The 19,220-nt window shown below is 44.5% G+C and overlaps 2 protein-coding genes and 1 long non-coding RNA gene across 3 annotated transcripts in view; 1 reads left to right on the top strand and 2 right to left on the bottom strand.

Moving 5' to 3' along the window:
- Window positions 1–19,220, top strand: part of LOC133575720 (uncharacterized) — a 118,572-nt gene that overhangs the window by 44,831 nt on the left and 54,521 nt on the right. The window lies entirely within an intron of this gene.
- Window positions 583–13,082, bottom strand: LOC133575775 (uncharacterized). Its single transcript, XM_061928599.2, has 2 exons — window positions 12,746–13,082; window positions 583–1,728 (listed from the first exon to the last, which is right to left on the bottom strand). Exons 1-2 carry the CDS (start codon window positions 12,939–12,941, stop codon window positions 1,010–1,012), a joined length of 915 nt encoding a protein of 304 aa, XP_061784583.1. The 5' UTR covers window positions 12,942–13,082; the 3' UTR covers window positions 583–1,009.
- Window positions 15,041–15,706, bottom strand: LOC140677504 (uncharacterized). The gene is made up of 2 exons (XR_012049284.1): window positions 15,495–15,706; window positions 15,041–15,413 (listed from the first exon to the last, which is right to left on the bottom strand). It is a non-coding gene; the product is annotated as an uncharacterized lncRNA (long non-coding RNA).

Below are 19,220 nucleotides of genomic sequence, written 5' to 3'. Positions count from 1 at the left end.
AACAGGAAGCGCTTCTTCTTCTACTGTAAGCAACCACCCGCCCCGGTAGAAGAAGAAGAAGCGCGCGGATATTACGTTTCATTTCCTTTGTGTGTTTACATCTGTAAAGACCACAAAATGGCTCCTACTAAGCGACAGGTTTCCGGTTCATGAAAAGACGCAATCTCTCCATCCGCACACGGACTACTATTTCACAGCAACTGCCTAAAGACTTTCAAGAAAAGCTGGCTACTTTCCGTGCATATTGTAAAAACAAGATAGCTGAAAAAAAGATCCGGCCAGAGAACATTATCAACATGGACGAGGTTCCACTGACTTTTGATATTCCTGTGAACCGCACTATGGATACAACGGGAGCACGTACGGTGAATATTCGCACCACAGGGAATGAGAAGTCATCCTTCACTGTGGTTCTAGTTTGCCATGCTAATGGCCAGAAACTTCCACCCATGGTGATATTCAAAAGGAAGACCTTGCCAAAAGAGACCTTTCCAGCCGGCGTCATCATAAAAGCTAACTCAAAGGGATGGATGGATGAAGAAAAGATGAGCGAGTGGTTAAGGTAAGTTTACGCGAAGAGGCCGGGTGGCTTTTTTCACGCAGCTCCGTCCATGTTGATATACGACTCCATGCGCGCCCACATCACGCTGGTTTTTAATATATTATTAAAGTTTGACTGACCTATCTGACTGTTTTTTTGACATTCCTTTAGCGCAGTTAGATGCGGCTTATAACACGGGGCGGCTTATAGGTGGACAAAGTTTTGAAATATGCCGTTCATTGAAGGCGCGGCTTATAACCCAGGGCGGCTTATGGTGCGGAAAATACGGTAAGTAAACCTGGTTGACATTTTGTCACATCTTTATTACTACATTTAAATAGGATTGTGTTACACACACAATAAGGTCACACATGCTATATTTGGTGACTCACGCATGCAATATATGGTGACTTTGTTAGCAAGTCGAAAGTTTATCCCAAAGTTTATTCCGAGTCCCGCAGCTTTCGTTTACTGGCTGCTGTTGAAACCGGCACACTTGTGTTTGCTAATCTGGTACTTGTAGGAGAATCTTTCGTCACACACGCAGCAACTGAAGACTTTCTCGCCGGTGTGTGTTCTCATGTGTATTACCAGCGGCGTTCGGGCGCAAAAGCTTTTGTTGCAGATTGAACAGCAGAAGGGTTTTTCTCCGGTGTGTCGCCTCATGTGTATTTGCAAACATTCGTTCCGTCGGAAGCCTTTACCGCAGACGGAGCAGGAGAAAGGTGTTTCTCCGGTGTGTATCCGAACGTGTCTTTTCAGAGTGCTGCTGTCGTAAAACATTTTGCCACACCAAGCGCATTTTTTGTCAATGTAGCCTGTCTTGTCGGCTTTAGGGTCTTCCTCGTTGGTGTCCGGGGAGGGTGACATTGTGTCGTCGCTGTCCGACAGCGGCGCCAAGAGGTTGCCTGCTTGAGATCCTCCATGGTGGTTTCCATACGTTGTCATGTGTTGAGTCGAGCTGCTGCTTGGAGGCTCCAGCTCTCGCTCGCCTTTGACCTCGTCGTCTTCACTCTTCACGAGGACATCGATCACCGGGAAGGCGTCCAGTCCTTCGGGATGCTCGCCCTCCTGACTGATGTTGCGTTCCTCCTCTTCCACTTTAAAGTGGGAGGGCCGCGGCTCCTTCTGTTCCGCCCTGGCGCTCCATTCTTGCTGCTCAAAGGGAAGATGTCCTCCGCTGACATCTGTCGGACACAAGAGGACAAACACGTGCTTTAGAAAAGTCCAGCTTGGCTCAGTTGCAAGTGGCATTTTGGTATACAAACCCCGTTTCCATATGAGTTGGGAAATTGTGTTAGATGTACCGTATTTTCCGCACTATTAGCCGCACCTAAAAACCACAAATTTACTCAAAAGCTGACAGTGCGGCTTATAACCCGGTGCGCTTTATATATGGATTAATATTAAGATTCATTTTCATAAAGTTTAGGTCTCGCAACTACGGTAAACAGCCGCCATCTTTTTTCCCCGTAGAAGAGGAAGTGCTTCTTCTTCTGCGCAAGCAACCGCCAAGGTAAGCACCCGCCCCCATAGAAGAGGAAGCGCTTCTTCTTCTACTGTAAGCAACCACCCGCCCCTGTAGAAGAAGAAGAAGCGCGGATATTACGTTTGATTTCCTTTGTGTGTTTACATCTGTAAAGACCACAAAATGGCTCCTACTAAGCGACAGGTTTCCGGTTCATGAAAAGACGCAATCTCTCCATCCGCACACGGACTACTATTTCACAGCAACTGCCTAAAGACTTTCAAGAAAAGCGGGCTACTTTCCGTGCATATTGTAAAAACAAGATAGCTGAAAAAAAGATCCGGCCAGAGAACATTATCAACATGGACGAGGTTCCACTGACTTTTGATATTCCTGTGAACCGCACTGTGGATACAACGGGAGCACGTACGGTGAATATTCGCACCACAGGGAATGAGAAGTCGTCCTTCACTGTGGTTCTAGCTTGCCATGCTAACGGCCAGAAACTTCCACCCATGGTGATATTCAAAAGGAAGACCTTGCCAAAAGAGACCTTTCCAGCCGGCGTCATCATAAAAGCTAACTCGAAGGGATGGATGGATGAAGAAAAGATGAGCGAGTGGTTAAGGGAAGTTTACGCGAAGAGGCCGGGTGGCTTTTTTCACGCAGCTCCGTCCATGTTGATATACGACTCCATGCGCGCCCACATCACGCTGGTTTTTAATATATTATTAAAGTTTGACTGACCTATCTGACTGTTTTTTTGACATTCCTTTAGCGCAGTTAGATGCGGCTTATAACACGGGGCGGCTTATAGGTGGACAAAGTTTTGAAATATGCCGTTCATTGAAGGCGCGGCTTATAACCCAGGGCGCCTTATGGTGCGGAAAATACGGTATATCGTGGGAAAGCGGACGTGAAAACAGGCTGTTGACACGTCACTCAGGTCCGCATGGAGCTGGAGGGGGCGTGGCCTCCAGCTCCGCCTGAATTTCGGGAGATTTTCGGGAGAAAATTTGTCCCGGGAGGTTTTCGGGAGAGGCGCTGAATTTCGGGAGTCTTCCGGAAAATCCGGGAGGGTTGGCAAGTATGATATGGGTTGAAAATGATTTGCAAATCATTGTATTCCGTTTATATTTACCGTATTTTCCGCACCTTAACCACTCGCTCATCTTTTCTTCATCCATCCATCCCTTCGAGTTAGCTTTTATGTTGACGCCGGCTGGAAAGGTCTCTTTTGGCAAGGTCTTCCTTTTGAATATCACCATGGGTGGAAGTTTCTGGCCGTTAGCATGGCAAGCTAGAACCACAGTGAAGGATGACTTCTCATTCCCTGTGGTGCGAATATTCACCGTACGTGCTCCCGTTGTATCCACAGTGCGGTTCACAGGAATATCAAAAGTCAGTGGAACCTCGTCCATGTTGATAATGTTCTCTGGCCGGATCTTTTTTTCAGCTATCTTGTTTTTACAATATGCACGGAAAGTAGCCAGCTTTTCTTGAAAGTCTTTAGGCAGTTGCTGTGAAATAGTAGTCCGTGTGCGGATGGAGAGATTGTGTCTTTTCATGAACCGGATCCCTGTCGCTTAGTAGGAGCCATTTTGTGGTCTTTACAGATGTAAACACACAAAGGAAATGAAACGTAATATCCGCGCGCTTCTTCTTCTTCTACGCGGGCGGGTGGTTGCTTACAGTAGAAGAAGAAGCGCTTCCTGTTCTATGGGGGCGGGTGCTTACCTTGGCGGTTGCTTGCGTAGAAGAAGAAGCACTTCCTCTTCTACGGGGAAAAAAGATGGCGGCTGTTTACCGTAGTTGCGAGACCGAAACTTTATGAAAATGAATCTTAATATTAATCCATATATAAAGCGCACCGGGTTATAAGCCGCACTGTCAGCTTTTGAGTAAATTTGTGGTTTTTAGGTGCGGCTAATAGTGCGGAAAATACGGTAAACAGCGTGCCTGCCCAATCACGTTATAACTGTAGAATGATCGAGGGCGAGTTCTTGGTTTCTTATGTGGGTTTATTGTTAGGCAGTTTCATTAACGTCCTCCCAGCGCGGCAACAACACACAACAACAGCAGTCACGTTTTCGTCTACAGTAAAGCAGTTTGTCTGCCGTAAACAGCAATGTTGTTGTAATATATTGAGTTGGAGTTAGTGATTACGTCACAGTGAGAAGTAAACAAACCTGCTCCGTGGAAACCGACTGGATGTTTGTTGAAAACAGCGTCCTGTAGTTGACGTTGTCGCTGGTTCTCCTCTTTTGTTCTGGAAAGTTCCTCCTCGTATTCTGCTATCGTTCTTTCCAACACCACAAATATTTCTTCAACGGCCGCCGTTAGTCGCTGAATCATTAACTTTAGAATTTGATGCCAGCAACACGTGACAAAGAAGTTGGGAAAGGTGGCAATAAATACTGATAAAGTTGAGGAATGCTCATCAAACACTTATTTGGAACATCCCACAGGTGAACAGGCAAATTGGGAACAGGTGGGTGCCATGATTGGGTATAAAAGTAGATTCCATGAAATGCTCAGTCATTCACAAACAAAGATGGGGCGAGGGTCACCACTTTGTCAACAAATGCGTGAGCAAATTGTTGAACAGTTCAAGAAAAACCTTTCTCAACCAGCTATTGCAAGGAATTTAGGTCCCGTAATATCATCAAAAGGCTCAGAGAATCTGGAGAAATCAGTGCATGTAAGCGGCAAGGCTGAAAACCAACATTGAATGCCTGTGACCTTCGGTCCCTCAGGCGGTACTGCATCACAAACCGACATCAGTGTGTAAAGGATATCACCACGTTGGCTTAGGAACACTTCAGAAAGCCACTGATGTAACACAGTGGTAAAATGCCCCTCCCTCACCAATGCTGCTGCGCGCACAATTTGTTTTGTTTTTAACCCCTTCTTAACCCTGAACGTACATTGAAAATACACGCAACCCTAACTCAAAATGCCGGACATTTGAGGCATTTAAGAAACTCCGCCCGGACAGCCCCGCAAAAGAGGACATGTCCGGTGAAAAGAGGATGTATGGTCAGTCTATCCTAGCCCGTTAGCTGCTAGCATGCCGTGTGTTGTGCCTCGGTGTGCATTGTTTACACAACGTGCGTTACGCTACTTAATATGTCCGTGTGGAAACTCGTTCGGTACACCTCCGAACCGGAACCCCCGTACCGAAACGGTTCAATACAAATACACGTACCGTTACACCCCTACTGCTAATATGTAGCATCATTTGAAAAGTCACCTGCTAGAGAATGAAGAGTGCTTGAAACTCCGCATGTCAACATCTCCGTTCCGTGCCACACCCACAAAATGCCAAAGCAACCATTTCCACATCAACACCGTATGAATAAAATAGTCCACGACATAAGGAGATAACGTCCGCCGGAACCTACCACATAGCAAAGGACGTACACTATTTGATTTCCTATTATGCAGCTCATTTTTATTTGACACTTATTGAAATATCTTGTGTGACATCATGCACAAAAGTGCACTTTATTTGTTTTTAACTATAGTAGTGGCGTTCTGTACAAAAAGTGCACTTTAATTTAGTGTTGTTTTGATATGTCATCTTAGTGACATCATGCACAAAAGTGCACTAATTTAGGGATTTCACCATCTCCGCTCCGTAATATCATCAAAGGGTTCAGAGAATCTGGAGAAATCACTGCACGTAAGCAGCTAAGCCCGTGACCTTCGATCCCTCAGGCTGTACTGCATCAACAAGCGACATCAGTGTGTAAAGGATATCACCACATGGGCTCAGGAACACTTCAGAAACCCACTGTCAGTAACTACAGTTGGTCGCTACATCTGTAAGTGCAAGTTAAATCTCTCCTATGCAAGGCGAAAACCGTTTATCAACAACACCCAGAAACGCCGTCGGCTTCGCTGGGCCTGAGCTCATCTAAGATGGACTGATACAAAGTGGAAAAGTGTTCTTTGGTCTGACGAGTCCACATTTCAAATTGTTTTTGGAAACTGTGGACGTCGTGTGCTTCGGACCAAAGAGGAAAAGAACCATCCGGATTATTATAGGCGCAAAGTTGAAAAGCCAGCATCTGTGATGGTATGGGGATGTATTAGTGCCCAAGACATGGGTAACTTACACATCTGTGAAGGCGCCATTAATGCTGAAAGGTACATACAGGTTTTGGAGCAACATATGTTGCCATCCAAGCAACGTTACCATGGACGCCCCTGCTTATTTCAGCAAAACAATGCCAAGCCACGTGTTACATCAACGTGGCTTCATAGTAAAAGAGTGCGGGTACTAGACTGGCCTTCCTGTAGTCCAGGCCTGTCTCCCATTGAAAATGTGTGGCGCATTATGAAGCCTAAAATAGCACAACGGAGACCCCCGGACTGTTGAACAACTTAAGCTGTACATCAAGCAAGAATGGGAAAGAATTCCACCTGAGAAGCTTCAAAAATGTGTCTCCTTAGTTCCCAAACGTTTACTGAGTGTTGTTAAAAGGAAAGGCCATGTAACACAGTGGTGAACATGCCCTTTCCCAACTACTTTGGCACGTGTTGCAGCCATGAAATTCTAAGTTAATTATTATTTGCAAAAACATCAAATATGTTGTCTTTGTAGTGCATTCAATTGAAAATGGGTTGAAAAGGATTTGCAAATCATTGTATTCCGTTTATATTTACATCTAACACAATTTCCCAACTCATATGGAAACGGGGTTTGTAGTTTGATAATGTCTTGTTTACACTGCACACCAAGTCTGATTGTTTTTGCCCTCAGCTGACAAAGATCGGATTTTTGTGCCAGTCTAAACGCTCCAAAGTGCTTCAAATTTGATCATTTTGCATCAGATTTGGGCCACATCAAGATGTAGTCCGAATCCGATTGGAATCTGATCTTTTCAAATGTGACTTTAGTCTAAATGGAGATGCGACCTTTACGTCATGCGCGATACAACAATGGAGGACGGGGGTTTGGTGACATTGTTCAGCAGCTGCTTCTGACAACACGTCAAACATGTGTTGCTGCACCTTTCCTGCTTCCGGCTCCCAGACCGTAGTCGAGGAGCCCAGGGGAGACACTCCTCCAGGGCCGATGTATTCTCGGGGGCAACACCCTTCACTCTACCCGGCAGTGGGTCTCCACAGCTCCGGACTCCAGGGTAAATGACGAGTCCGCCGATTAGTTGCAAATCGTGGCTTTATTGAGGTCTTGCACACAGCCAATCCAACAAAACACTAGCCACTCCCTCACCTCGCTCGCCCACACACTCACCTCACATGCTGTCACATACTAAAGGGCCACACACACACACACACGCTACTCTCATAACACATGCTAACCCATTTGAAGCGTCACCACCGCATTCAAGCAGCCTCTCCTCGGCGAGTCAGGCAGGGCTAAAGCAATAACAAATGTTTTTATAGCAGCAGATTTAAGACCATATTGCATTAAAGGGGAACATTATCACCAGACCTATGTAACCGTCAATATATATACCTTGATGTTGCAGAAAAAAGACCATATATTTTTTTAACCGATTTCCGTACCCTAAATGGGTGAATTTTGGCGAATTAAACGCCTTTCTATTATTCGCTCTCGGATTGCTCATCGGGAAGCAATCCGCCATTTTCTCACTTTCGTCGGTGTGTTGTCGGAGGGTGTAACAACACGAACAGGGACGGATTCAAGTTGCACCAGTGGCCCAAAGATGCGAAAGTGGCAAGAAATTGGACGAAATTTGTTCAAAATACGAGGGTGTGGGGAAAGCCGACAAAATGGTCAGTCGTTTGTTCCGCACACTTTACCGACGAAAGCTATGCTACGACAGAGATGGCAAGAATGAACCGAAGATGATGAAGAGAAGAATATCGACCCTAGCTTCCCTGGCCTGCTGACATCAACTCCAAAACTGGACAGATCAGCTTTCAGGAAAAGAGAGCGGATGAGGGTATGTCTACAGAATATATTAATTGATGAAAACTTTATTCATTACTCGCGGTTTTACGTAAATTATTATACATAAACTGTGTTTACCAATAATTTAGCTTAAAAACATTTATTTTTTTCAATCATTCGAGTACCGTATTTTCCGCACTATTAGCCGCACCTAAAAACCACAAATTTACTCAAAAGCTGACAGTGCGGCTTATAACCCGGTGCGCTTTATATATGGATTAATATTAAGATTCATTTTCATAAAGTTTCGGTCTCGCAACTACGGTAAACAGCCGCCATCTTTTTTCCCCGTAGAAGAGGAAGTGCTTCTTCTTCTACGCAAGCAACCGCCAAGGTAAGCACCCGCCCCCATTGAAGAGGAAGCGCTTCTTCTTCTACTGTAAGCAACCACCCGCCCCCGTAGAAGAAGAAGAAGCGCGCGGATATTACGTTTCATTTCCTTTGTGTGTTTACATCTGTAAAGACCACAAAATGGCTCCTACTAAGCGACAGGTTTCCGGTTCATGAAAAGACGCAATCTCTCCATCCGCACACGGACTACTACTTCACAGCAACTGCCTAAAGACTTTCAAGAAAAGCTGGCTACTTTCCGTGCATATTGTAAAAACAAGATAGCTGAAAAAAAGATCCGGCCAGAGAACATTATCAACATGGACGAGGTTCCACTGACTTTTGATATTCCTGTGAACCGCACTGTGGATACAACGGGAGCACGTACGGTGAATATTCGCACCACAGGGAATGAGAAGTCATCCTTCACTGTGGTTCTAGCTTGCCATGCTAATGGCCAGAAACTTCCACCCATGGTGATATTCAAAAGGAAGACCTTGCCAAAAGAGACCTTTCCAGCCGGCGTCATCATAAAAGCTAACTCGAAGGGATGGATGGATGAAGAAAAGATGAGCGAGTGGTTAAGGGAAGTTTACGCGAAGAGGCCGGGTGGCTTTTTTCACGCAGCTCCGTCCATGTTGATATACGACTCCATGCGCGCCCACATCACGCTGGTTTTTAATATATTATTAAAGTTTGACTGACCTATCTGACTGTTTTTTTGACATTCCTTTAGCGCAGTTAGATGCGGCTTATAACACGGGGCGGCTTATAGGTGGACAAAGTTTTGAAATATGCCGTTCATTGAAGGCGCGGCTTATAACCCAGGGCGCCTTATGGTGCGGAAAATACGGTACATTCGGGTAGTCTTGTGTAATGCAGTATTTTGTGTCTATTTAGGTATGGTTAACCTGAGTGCTGAAATCGTGGAAAAATATATGTTCTTAGCGCGCCTGAAATGGGCTGTCTGCACTCTCAAAGTGCATGTTGTTGCCAAATGTATTTCATATGCTGTAAACCTAGTTCATAGTTGTTAGTTTCCTTTAATGCCAAACAAACACATACCAATCGTTGGTTAGAAGGCGATCGCAGAATTCGTCCTCGCTTTCTCCCGTGTCGCTGGCTGTCGTGTCGTTTTCGTCGGTTTCGCTTGCATACGGTTCAAACCGATATGGCTCAATAGCTTCAGTTTCTTCTTCAATTTCGTTTTCGCTACCTGCCTCCACACTACAACCATCCGTTTCAATACATGCGTAATCTGTTGAATCGCTTAGGCCGCTGAAATCCGAGTCTGAATCCGAGCTAATGTCGCTATAGCTTGCTGTTCTTTCCGCCATGTTTGTTTGTGTTGGCTTCACTATGTGACGTCACAGGAAAATGGACGGGTGTATATAACGATGGTTAAAATCAGGCACTTTGAAGCTTTTTTTTAGGGATATTGCGTGATGGGTAAAATTTTGAAAAAAACTTCGAAAAATTTAATAAGCCACTGGGAATTGATTTTTAATGGTTTTAACCATTCTGAAATTGTGATAATGTTCCCCTTTAAAAACTAGATTTGGACCCATTTCTATGGTGGAAGAACAATGAGCCCATATATCCTCTTACTGCCAAGTTAGCCAGGCTGGGGCGGGGAAAGAAAGGTTAATCTGAGGCTGAGTTGACTTGAAACTGTTTAATGTTGCACTTTTTATATGTAGAAGAAAAGTTTTGTCATTTTATTTAATCTGAGCAACAACTTGAGGCAGTTTAATGTTGATTAAAGTGGACCCCGACTTAAAACAAGTTGAAAAACTTATTGGGGTGTTACCATTTAGTGGTCAATTGTACTGTGCAATCTACTAATAAAAGTCTCAATCAATCAATCAAAAAAAGCACTTTATATGTAGAAAGGTTTTGTTAAGAAACCATTCTGAGCCTTATCTTATTTAGTTTTTATTTTATATATGTTGACCACATTAACCCTGGCAATGGACCCTGTCTATGTTATTATTATCCTTAGCATTCATGATTGCCTGCTGTTGCACTGATCAGCCTAGTGGTGGCTCACAGCCATCACACACAGCTAGCTATTTCTATTTTTGGGAAGAATTATTATAGGGTTCCCAATGTTAAAAGGATAAAGCCATTGTTTACAAATTTGGTAAATAACCAAAAAATGTATATTTTGTTGTTTTCTTACTGTACCGAAAATTAACCGAACCGTGACCTCTAAACCGAGTGACGTACCGAACCGAAACGTTTGTGTACCGTTACACCCTTAGTAAATCGTAAATAAAAACAGAATACAATCATTTGCAAATCCTTTTCAACTTATATTCAATTGAATAGACTGCAAAGACAAGATACCGTATTTTCCCGGGCCATAGGGCGCACTGCCTATTGTCGATCTTTTTTCATATATAAAGTGCACCAGATTATAGGGCGTATTAAAAGGAGTCATAATATTATAATTGTTTTTCTAAATGGAAAACACTGCCTTGTGGTCTACATAACATGTAATGGTCGTCAAAATGTTGCATAGATGATGTTTTACAGATCATCTTAAAAGGGGAACATTATCACAATTTCAGAAGGGTTAAAACCATTAAAAATCAGTTCCCAGTGGCTTATTTTATTTTTCGAAGTTTTTTTCAAAATGTTACCAATCACGCAATATCCTTAAAAAAAGCTTCAAAGTGCCTGATTTTAACCATCGTGATATACACCCGTCCATTTTCCTGTGACGTCACATAGTGATGCCAACACAAACAAACATGGCGGAAAGAACAGCAAGCTATAGCGGCATTAGCTCGGATTCAGACTCGGATTTCAGCGGCTTAAGCGATTCAACAGATTACGCATGTATTGAAACGGATGGTTGTAGTGTGGAGGCAGGTAGCGAAAACGAAATTGAAGAAGAAACTGAAGCTATTGAGCCATATCGGTTTGAACCGTATGCAAGCGAAACCGACGAAAACGACACGACAGCCAGCGACACGGGAGAGAGCGAGGACCAATTCGGCGATCGCCTTCTAACCAACGATTGGTATGTGTTTGTTTGGCATTAAAGGAAACTAACAACTATGAACTAGGTTTACAGCATATGAAATACATTTGGCAACAACATGCACTTTGAGAGTGCAGACAGCCCAATTTTCATCAATTAATATATTCTGTAGACATACCCTTATCCGCTCTCTTTTCCTGAAAGCTGATCTGTCCAGTTTTGGAGTTGATGTCAGCAGGCCAGGGAAGCTAGGGTCGATATTCTTCTCTTGATCATCTTCGGTGGCATAAGGGACGGTGTGAGCCAAGACATCCAGGGGGTTTAGCTCGCTCGTCTGCGGGAACAAACTGCCGCCATTGCTTGCCGTGCTACCGAGGTCCTTTGTCCCTGAATTGCTCACACACTCCGGCAGATTCAATGGGGGTCTGGCGGCAGATTTCTTTGACTTTATCGTTGGAAATGCATCTGCTTTGAGTGTCGCAGGATATCCACACATTCTTGCCATCTCTGTCGTAGCATAGCTTTCGTCGGTACAGTGTGCGGAACAAACGTCCAATTTCTTGCCACTTTGGCATCTTTGGGCCACTGGTGCAACTTGAATCCGTCCCTGTTCGTGTTGTTGCACCCTCCGACAACACACCGACGAGGCATGATGCCTCCAAGGTACGGAAAACAGTCGAAAAAACGGAAAATAACAGAGCTGATTTGACTCGGTGTTTGAGAAAATGGCGGATTGCTTCCCGATGTGACGCCACGTTGTGACGTCATCGCTTCGAGAGCGAATAATAGAAAGGCGTTTAATTCGCCAAAATTCACCCGTTTAGTTAGGAAATCGGTTAAAAAAATATATGGTCTTTTTTCTGCAACATCAAGGTATATATTGACGCTTACGTAGGTCTGGTGAGAGTGGTCAGAGTGATCAAAGAGCCGCATGCGGCTCCGGAGCCGCGGGTTGCCGACCCCTGCCCTAGAATCTTCAAGGTGCTTTTGTTGAACAGAGAGGAGATTCTGTAGAGAAACCTTGTTCGTTGGTTGACCTTTCTGATTACCTTGGTTGCCATTTTATCACAGGAACGATTAGCCTCTAGAATGGAACCTAGGTAGGTGACCTCATCTTTCCTGGTAATCTACAAAGGTTGAATGTTTTCGGTTTGTTCAGACGTTTCACCTGCAAGGTGAATTAAAGGTTGTACATCTGAAGCAAAAAAAAAAAAAAGAAGAGTCCTGTTCCATTCAACCTTTGCGGATCGTACACAACTCGTTTCACACGACTAAAAAAGGCGCCAACCCCTCCAAAATGCAATCCCTTATTTATTATTTTGAAGAGTTTGCACTCTACCTTGATATCGCTAGATAGATACGTGGATCGATCCGTCCATCATACCATCGCCTGATAAAACCTTGTTTACAAGCAGTGTGAGTGAACACATGCAAAGTTAGTGATTACGTCACAGTGAGAAGTAAACAAACCTGCTCCGTGGAAACCGACTGGGTGTTTGTTGAAAACAGCGTCCAGTAGTTGACGTTGTCGCTGGTTCTCCTCTTTTGTTCTGGAAAGTTCCTCCTCGTATTCTGCTATCGTTCTTTCCAACACCACAAATATTTCTTCAACGGCCGCCGTTAGTCGCTGATTGACCAGCGCTCTCAGCATTTGTACTTTACACATTTTCCCACACACAGCCGGTCTCTGACGGGCGACGTGTTGGCAACTTCGCCGTCTTCTTTGTTCGCAGCTAACGAGCTAAGCTCAAAGTTGACTGACGAGTCGATCCTGGCAGGAAGAACTACTTCCGGTAACACACGAATACAGCCGAGTGCGCTACTGCCTCTCTGGTGTGAGGGTGTAATTACACGTTGAACCCCTAATGCGGGGGTCGGCAACCCGCGGCTCTCGAGCCGCATGCGGCTCTTTAGCGCCGTCCTAGTGGCATCATGGAGCATTAAAAAAAAAAAAGAAGATTGAAAATGTAAAAAGATGGGGGAATTTTTTGTTGTTGTTGTTTTAGTATGTTTATTGTTTGAGGAAAAACATGACACAAACCTTAACAATTTTTAGAAAGCACACTGTTTAATGTTTGTGTGTATGTTATGGTATGCAGGGGGAGGTGACGGCAACTGACACCAGGGGGCGGTAATGTTCAAAGATTTATTATATATATAGACCCATACTTGCCAACCTTGAGACCTCCAATTTCGGGAGGTGGGGGGTGGGGGTGGTGGGCGTGGTCGGGGTGGGGGTGGGGCGGGGGCGTGGTTGGGGGCGGGGCTAAGAGGGGAGGAGTATATTTACAGCTAGAATTCACCAAGTCAAGTATTTCATATATATATATATATATATATATATATATATATATATATATATATATATATATATATATATATATATATATATGTATATATATATATATATATATATATATATATATATATATATATATATATATATATATATATATATATATGTATGTGTGGGAAAAAAATCACAAGACTACTTCATCTCTACAGGCCTGTTTCATGAGGGGGTTCCCTCAATCATCAGGAGATTTTAATGGGAGCATTCACATACCATGGTTTATATAGGGCACAGAGTGGGTGGGTACAGGCTGGTGTAGGGGCGTGGTGATTGGCTCATGTGTTACCTAGGAGGTGTTTCCATCTGTGGCGGCATGCTGATACAATTTCGCTGCGCTTGTTGAGGGATGACATGTCTGGACGGTATATGATAAACAGTTTCTCTTTCAAGCATAGGTTGCATCTTTTATTACCACTATTGTAAGGTGTGCTGGATGCAAGAATTTGCCATGTTATTGAATATTCAACATTATTGTCTTTGAGGTCCCAAATGTGTTTGCTGAGTTCTGTGGTATTCCGCAGGTTTTGGTTCCTGAAAGAAGCCTTGTGATTGTTCCATCTGGTTTTGAATTCTCCCTCGGTTAATCCTACATATGTGTCGGATGTGTTAATGTCCTTGCGTGTTACCTTAGATTGGTAGACAACTGATGTTTGTAAGCACCCCCCGTTGAGAGGGCAATCAGGTTTCTTACGGCAGTTGCAGTCTTTGTTGGTTTTGGGGTCGCTCTGTCTGGGGGCCGACGGCTCATTTGCAATTGTTTTGTTGTGGTTTGAGATAATTTGTCGTATATTGTTCATACAGCTGTAGCTCAATTTAATGTTGTTCTTGTTGAATACTTTTCTTAGGCTGTTGCCTACTACGGTATCGAGCACTATTTTTTGGATAACCTTATTAAGACATATATATATATATACATATATATATATATATATATAAGAAATACTTGACTTTCAGTGAATTCTAGCTATATATATATATATATATATTTTATTATATATATTATATATATATATATATATATATATATATATATATATATATATATATATATATAAAAGAAATACTTGAATTTCAGTATTCATTTATTTACACATATACACACACACATAACACTCATCTACTCATTGTTGAGTTAAGGGTTGAATTGTCCATCCTTGTTCTATTCTCTGTCACTATTTTTCCAACCATGCTGAACACCCTTTCACAGGTACCCAGAAAGGTTTCGAGTACCACCAAAAAAACTGAATCTCTGAAGACAGTATAAAAATCTGTGTTAAAGGTGTACAAATACTGTTTGTATAATAAGCATGTTATTTTTTTTTACAAATAAATGATAAATAAATAAATGGGTTTTACTTGTATATGTTATGGTTGGACTAAGGGGAGGTGACGGCAAACAGACACCAGGGGGAAGTATGTACAATTATTTATTATATATATATATATATATATTGTATATTCAATATATATAATAATAACAAACAATACTAATATAAACTAAACTAATGAAATGGAGTGTGTGACAAAACCCTAGAGTGAGTGGTGTTAGACTATGTGTGTAGTTAGCTGTTGTGTATTACCGTTCTGTTGGATGAGGGAGCAGACAAGTCCAAAGAGGGCAAGGCAAAAGGGGTCCAAGAGGCAGGCAGATGATCCGGGGCGAGAGTGAGGCGTCAGAATCCAGGGGCGAGAGAAAGGTCTAGGAACGAAGGAGGCAGTCAGAGTCCAGAGGGAGATCCAGGCGAAAGTGAGACGCACAGCTCACTTTACAGGCGACGGAGGGTACTGCGGGGACACGGGAGAAGACAAGGGACAAATCAAGGCACGGAGAGGAAACATGAATCGAGCATAAAGCTTGTTGCTTACGGTACACCATGAGAAAACTAAGTTCCCGCCCCGATCCTTGGGTCCACTGGTCCTTTATTGAGCTTGCCCTCATCAGACCCAGGAGTGTAGATTGCCGGTGAGTGATTGCAGCTGGTGGCTGCTGCAGGGCGGGGACGCGCGCGGCGCGTCCCTGGATGTGCGCACCCGTGGGCGTGTCCCGAGGTGCGCACAGACGGATGAGCGGCGTTGGCAGGAGCCTGAGCCGTAACAGTATAGCGCTTTTCTACCTTCAAGGTACTCAAAGCGCTTTGACAGTATTTCCACATTTACCCATTCACACACACATTCACACACTAATGGCGGTAGCTGCCATGCAAGGCGCTAACCAGCAACCATCAGGAGCAAGGGGTGAAGTGTCTTGCCCAAGGACACAACGGACGTGACTAGGATGGTAGAAGGTGGGGATTGAACCCCAGTAACCAGCAACCCTCCGATTGCTGGCACGGCCACTCTACCAACTTCGCCACGCCGTCCAAATGAGGGTTAAGAGTTCAGTACTAAAAAAAAAAAGAATGTGGCTTAAGTACAGTTTTTTAATTGAGCTGCTGCATTTTTTGGTTGGGTTGTTTATTTATTTTGAGTAACTTCTATACATTTCTAAAAGGGGAGGAATGTAATAGTGATCTATGTTTGTCTGTTGCCATCTCCTGGTGAATGTTGGCTATAGCGTACTGGGGTTACTTTTTGGTTGGCCAACGATTTACATGGTGTTGCGCACCTGACGTCACTCAGGTCCACATGGAGCTGGAGGGGGCGTGGCTTCCAGCTCCGCCTGAATTTCGGGATATTTTCGGGAGAGGCGCTGAATTTCGGGAGTCTCCCGGAAAATCCGGTAGTGTTGGCAAGTATGTATAGACCATATCCCACCGACACATCTTCCTATGAGGAAGCAGTGCCTGGGGAATCTGTGGTGGGCTCTCCTATTTATGGGACTGAGGTTGCTGAGGTACTTAAAAAGCTCCTCGGTGGCAAGGCCCCGGGGGTGGATGAGATCCGCCCGGAGTTCCTTAAGGCTCTGGATGCTGTGGGGCTGTCTTGGTTGACAAGACTCTGCAGCATCGCGTGGACATTGGGTGCGGTACCTCTGGATTGGCAGACCGGGGTGGTGGTTCCTCTCTTTAAGAAGGGGAACCGGAGGGTGTGTTCCAACTATCGTGGGATCACACTCCTCAGCCTTCCCGGTAAGGTCTATTCAGGTGTACTGGAGAGGAGGCTACGCCGGAAAGTCGAACCTCGCATTCAGGAGGAACAGTGTGGTATTCGTCCTGGTCGTGGAACTGTGGACCAGCTCTATACTCTCGGCAGGGTCCTTGAGGGTGCATGGGAGTTTGCCCAACCAGTCTACATGTGTTTTGTGGACTTGGAGAAGGCATTCGACTGTGTCCCTCGGGAAGTCCTGTGGGGAGTGCTCAAAGAGTATGGGGGTATCGGACTGTCTGATTGTGGCAGTCCGCTCCCTGTATGATCAGTGTCAGAGCTTGGTCCGCATTGCCGGCAGTAAGTCGGACACGTTTCCAGTGAGGGTTGGACTCCGCCAAGGCTGCCCTTTGTCACCGATTCTGTTCATAACTTTTATGGACAGAATTTCTAGGCGCAGTCAAGGCGTTGAGGGGATCCGGTTTGGTGGTTGCAGGATTAGGTCTCTGCTTTTTGCAGATGATGTGGTCCTGATGGCTTCATCTGGCCAGGATCTTCAGCTCTCGCTGGATCGGTTCGCAGCCGAGTGTGAAGCGACTGGGATGAGAATCAGCACCTCCAAGTCCGAGTCCATGGTTCTCGCCCGGAAAAGGGTGGAATGCCATCTCCGGGTTGTGGAGGAGACCCTGCCCCAAGTGGAGGAGTTCAAGTACCTAGGAGTCTTGTTCACGAGTGAGGGAAAAGTGGATCGTGAGATCGACAGGCGGATCGGTGCGGAGTCTTCAGTAATGCGGACGCTGTATCGATCTGTTGTGGTGAAGAAGGAGCTAAGCCGGAAGGCAAAGCTCTCAATTTACCGGTCGATCTACGTTCCCATCCTCATCTATGGTCATGAGCTTTGGGTTATGACCAGGAAGACAGGGAAAATCCAGGAGCACGACACACAGCGTGACTCGGGGATGCACACAGGGAACTGCGGGGTGAGGGAGGACACGACAATCAACACAGGGAAAAGAGAGAGAGAGAGAGAGAGAGAGAGAGAGAGAGAGAGAGAGAGAGAGAGAGAGAGAGAGAGAGAGAGAGAGAGAGAGAGAGAGAGAGAGAGAGAGAGAGAGAGAGAGAGAGCGTTTGTCGGCTTACGGTATAGAAGACTATATTCCGGCGCCTGATGGCAGGTTGAGCAGGCTTATGAAGGCAGCTACCTCATTACAGGCAGGTTTTGCCGATTGCCGGTGAGTGATTGCAGCTGGCGGCTGCTGCAGGGCGGAGACGTACGTGATGCGTCCCTGGATGTGCGCGACCGTGGGCGTGTCCCGAGGTGCGACAAACAAAGCGCAAGGATGAGGGCGCATTCCAATGCGCCCTCATCCTGGCCGTGACAGTGTATGCTTCCCTGATGAGAGTATTTGGTGAACATCGTTTTGTCCTACTAATTTCGGCGGTTCTTGGACTCACCATAGAGTGGACTGTGACGCAACGGTTTGTTTACATGTAAAATCTTCCACTCCTTCTTTGTCTCATTTTGTCCATCAAAAGTTTTATGCTGTGCGTGAATGCACCAAGGTGAGCTTTGTTGATGTTATTGACTTGTTGGAGTGCTAATCAGGCACATTTGGTCAGTGCATGACTGCAAGTGAATCAATGCTAACATGCTATTTAGGCTAGCTGTATGTACTTATTGCATCATTATGCCTCATTTGTAGGTATATTTGAGCTCATTTAATATCCTTTACCTTTTTCCTCTTTGTATCTAATTTAGTTTTGTGGGGGGGGTCACCCACATATGCGGTCCTCTCCAAGGCTTCTCATAGTCATTCACATCGACGTCCCACTGGGTTGTGAGTTTTTCCTTGCCCTTATGTGGGCTCTGTACCGTGGATGTCGTTGTGGCTTGTGCAGCCCTTTGAGACACTTGTGATTTAGGGCTATATAAATAAACATTGATTGATTGATTGATTAATTGAGTTTTGAATGTCTCATGACACATTATCTGTATGTAATATTGGCTGCGTTTCTGATAGTTGTTTGTGTGCCATGTTGTTCCAGACCATAGCAAACATTACCGAGCTTGCCAAAGATTGTAATAAATCTATTAAAAGAAGACAGCCTGCCGTTTCCTTTAATATGTTTGTGTGTATGCTTCACTGAAGAGAGTATTTGGTGAACATCTACTAATTTCGGCGGTTCTTGCACTCACCATTGTACGGAATATGTACTTCACTGTGCAACCTACTAATAAAAGTCTCAATCAATCAATCAATCAAAAACCATAGTGTGGTCTGTGACGCAACGGTTTGTTTACATGTAAAATCTTCCACTCCCTCTTTGTCTCATTTTGTCCACCAAAAGTTTTATACTGTGCGTGAATGCACAAAGGTGCGCTTTGTTGATGTTTTTGACTTGGTGGCGTGCTAATCAGGCACATTTGGTCAGTGCATGACTGCAAGCTAATTAATGCTAACATGCTATTTAGGCTATTATGCTAATATAGACACTTACATCATGTGTTGTCTTCATTATAACACTTACATAAGACTTTTAAAATAATTTTAATGGTAGGCTATTATA

Source organism: Nerophis lumbriciformis, linkage group LG33 (assembly GCF_033978685.3).
Source record: "Nerophis lumbriciformis linkage group LG33, RoL_Nlum_v2.1, whole genome shotgun sequence".
Lineage (NCBI taxonomy): Eukaryota > Metazoa > Chordata > Actinopteri > Syngnathiformes > Syngnathidae > Nerophis > Nerophis lumbriciformis.
Note: the sequence above shows the minus strand (reverse complement) of the source record. Positions and strands in the feature narration are given on the sequence as shown.

Bases quoted from the DNA above. Each gene is read 5' to 3' on its own strand.
- LOC133575775 (XM_061928599.2), bottom strand. From the start codon at position 12,941: ATGTGTAAAGTACAAATGCTGAGAGCGCTGGTCAATCAGCGACTAACG. The intron at 1,729-12,745 runs GTTTGTTTACTT...TGTGTCCGACAG, and splicing joins AGTCGGTTTCCACGGAGCAG to ATGTCAGCGGAGGACATCTT.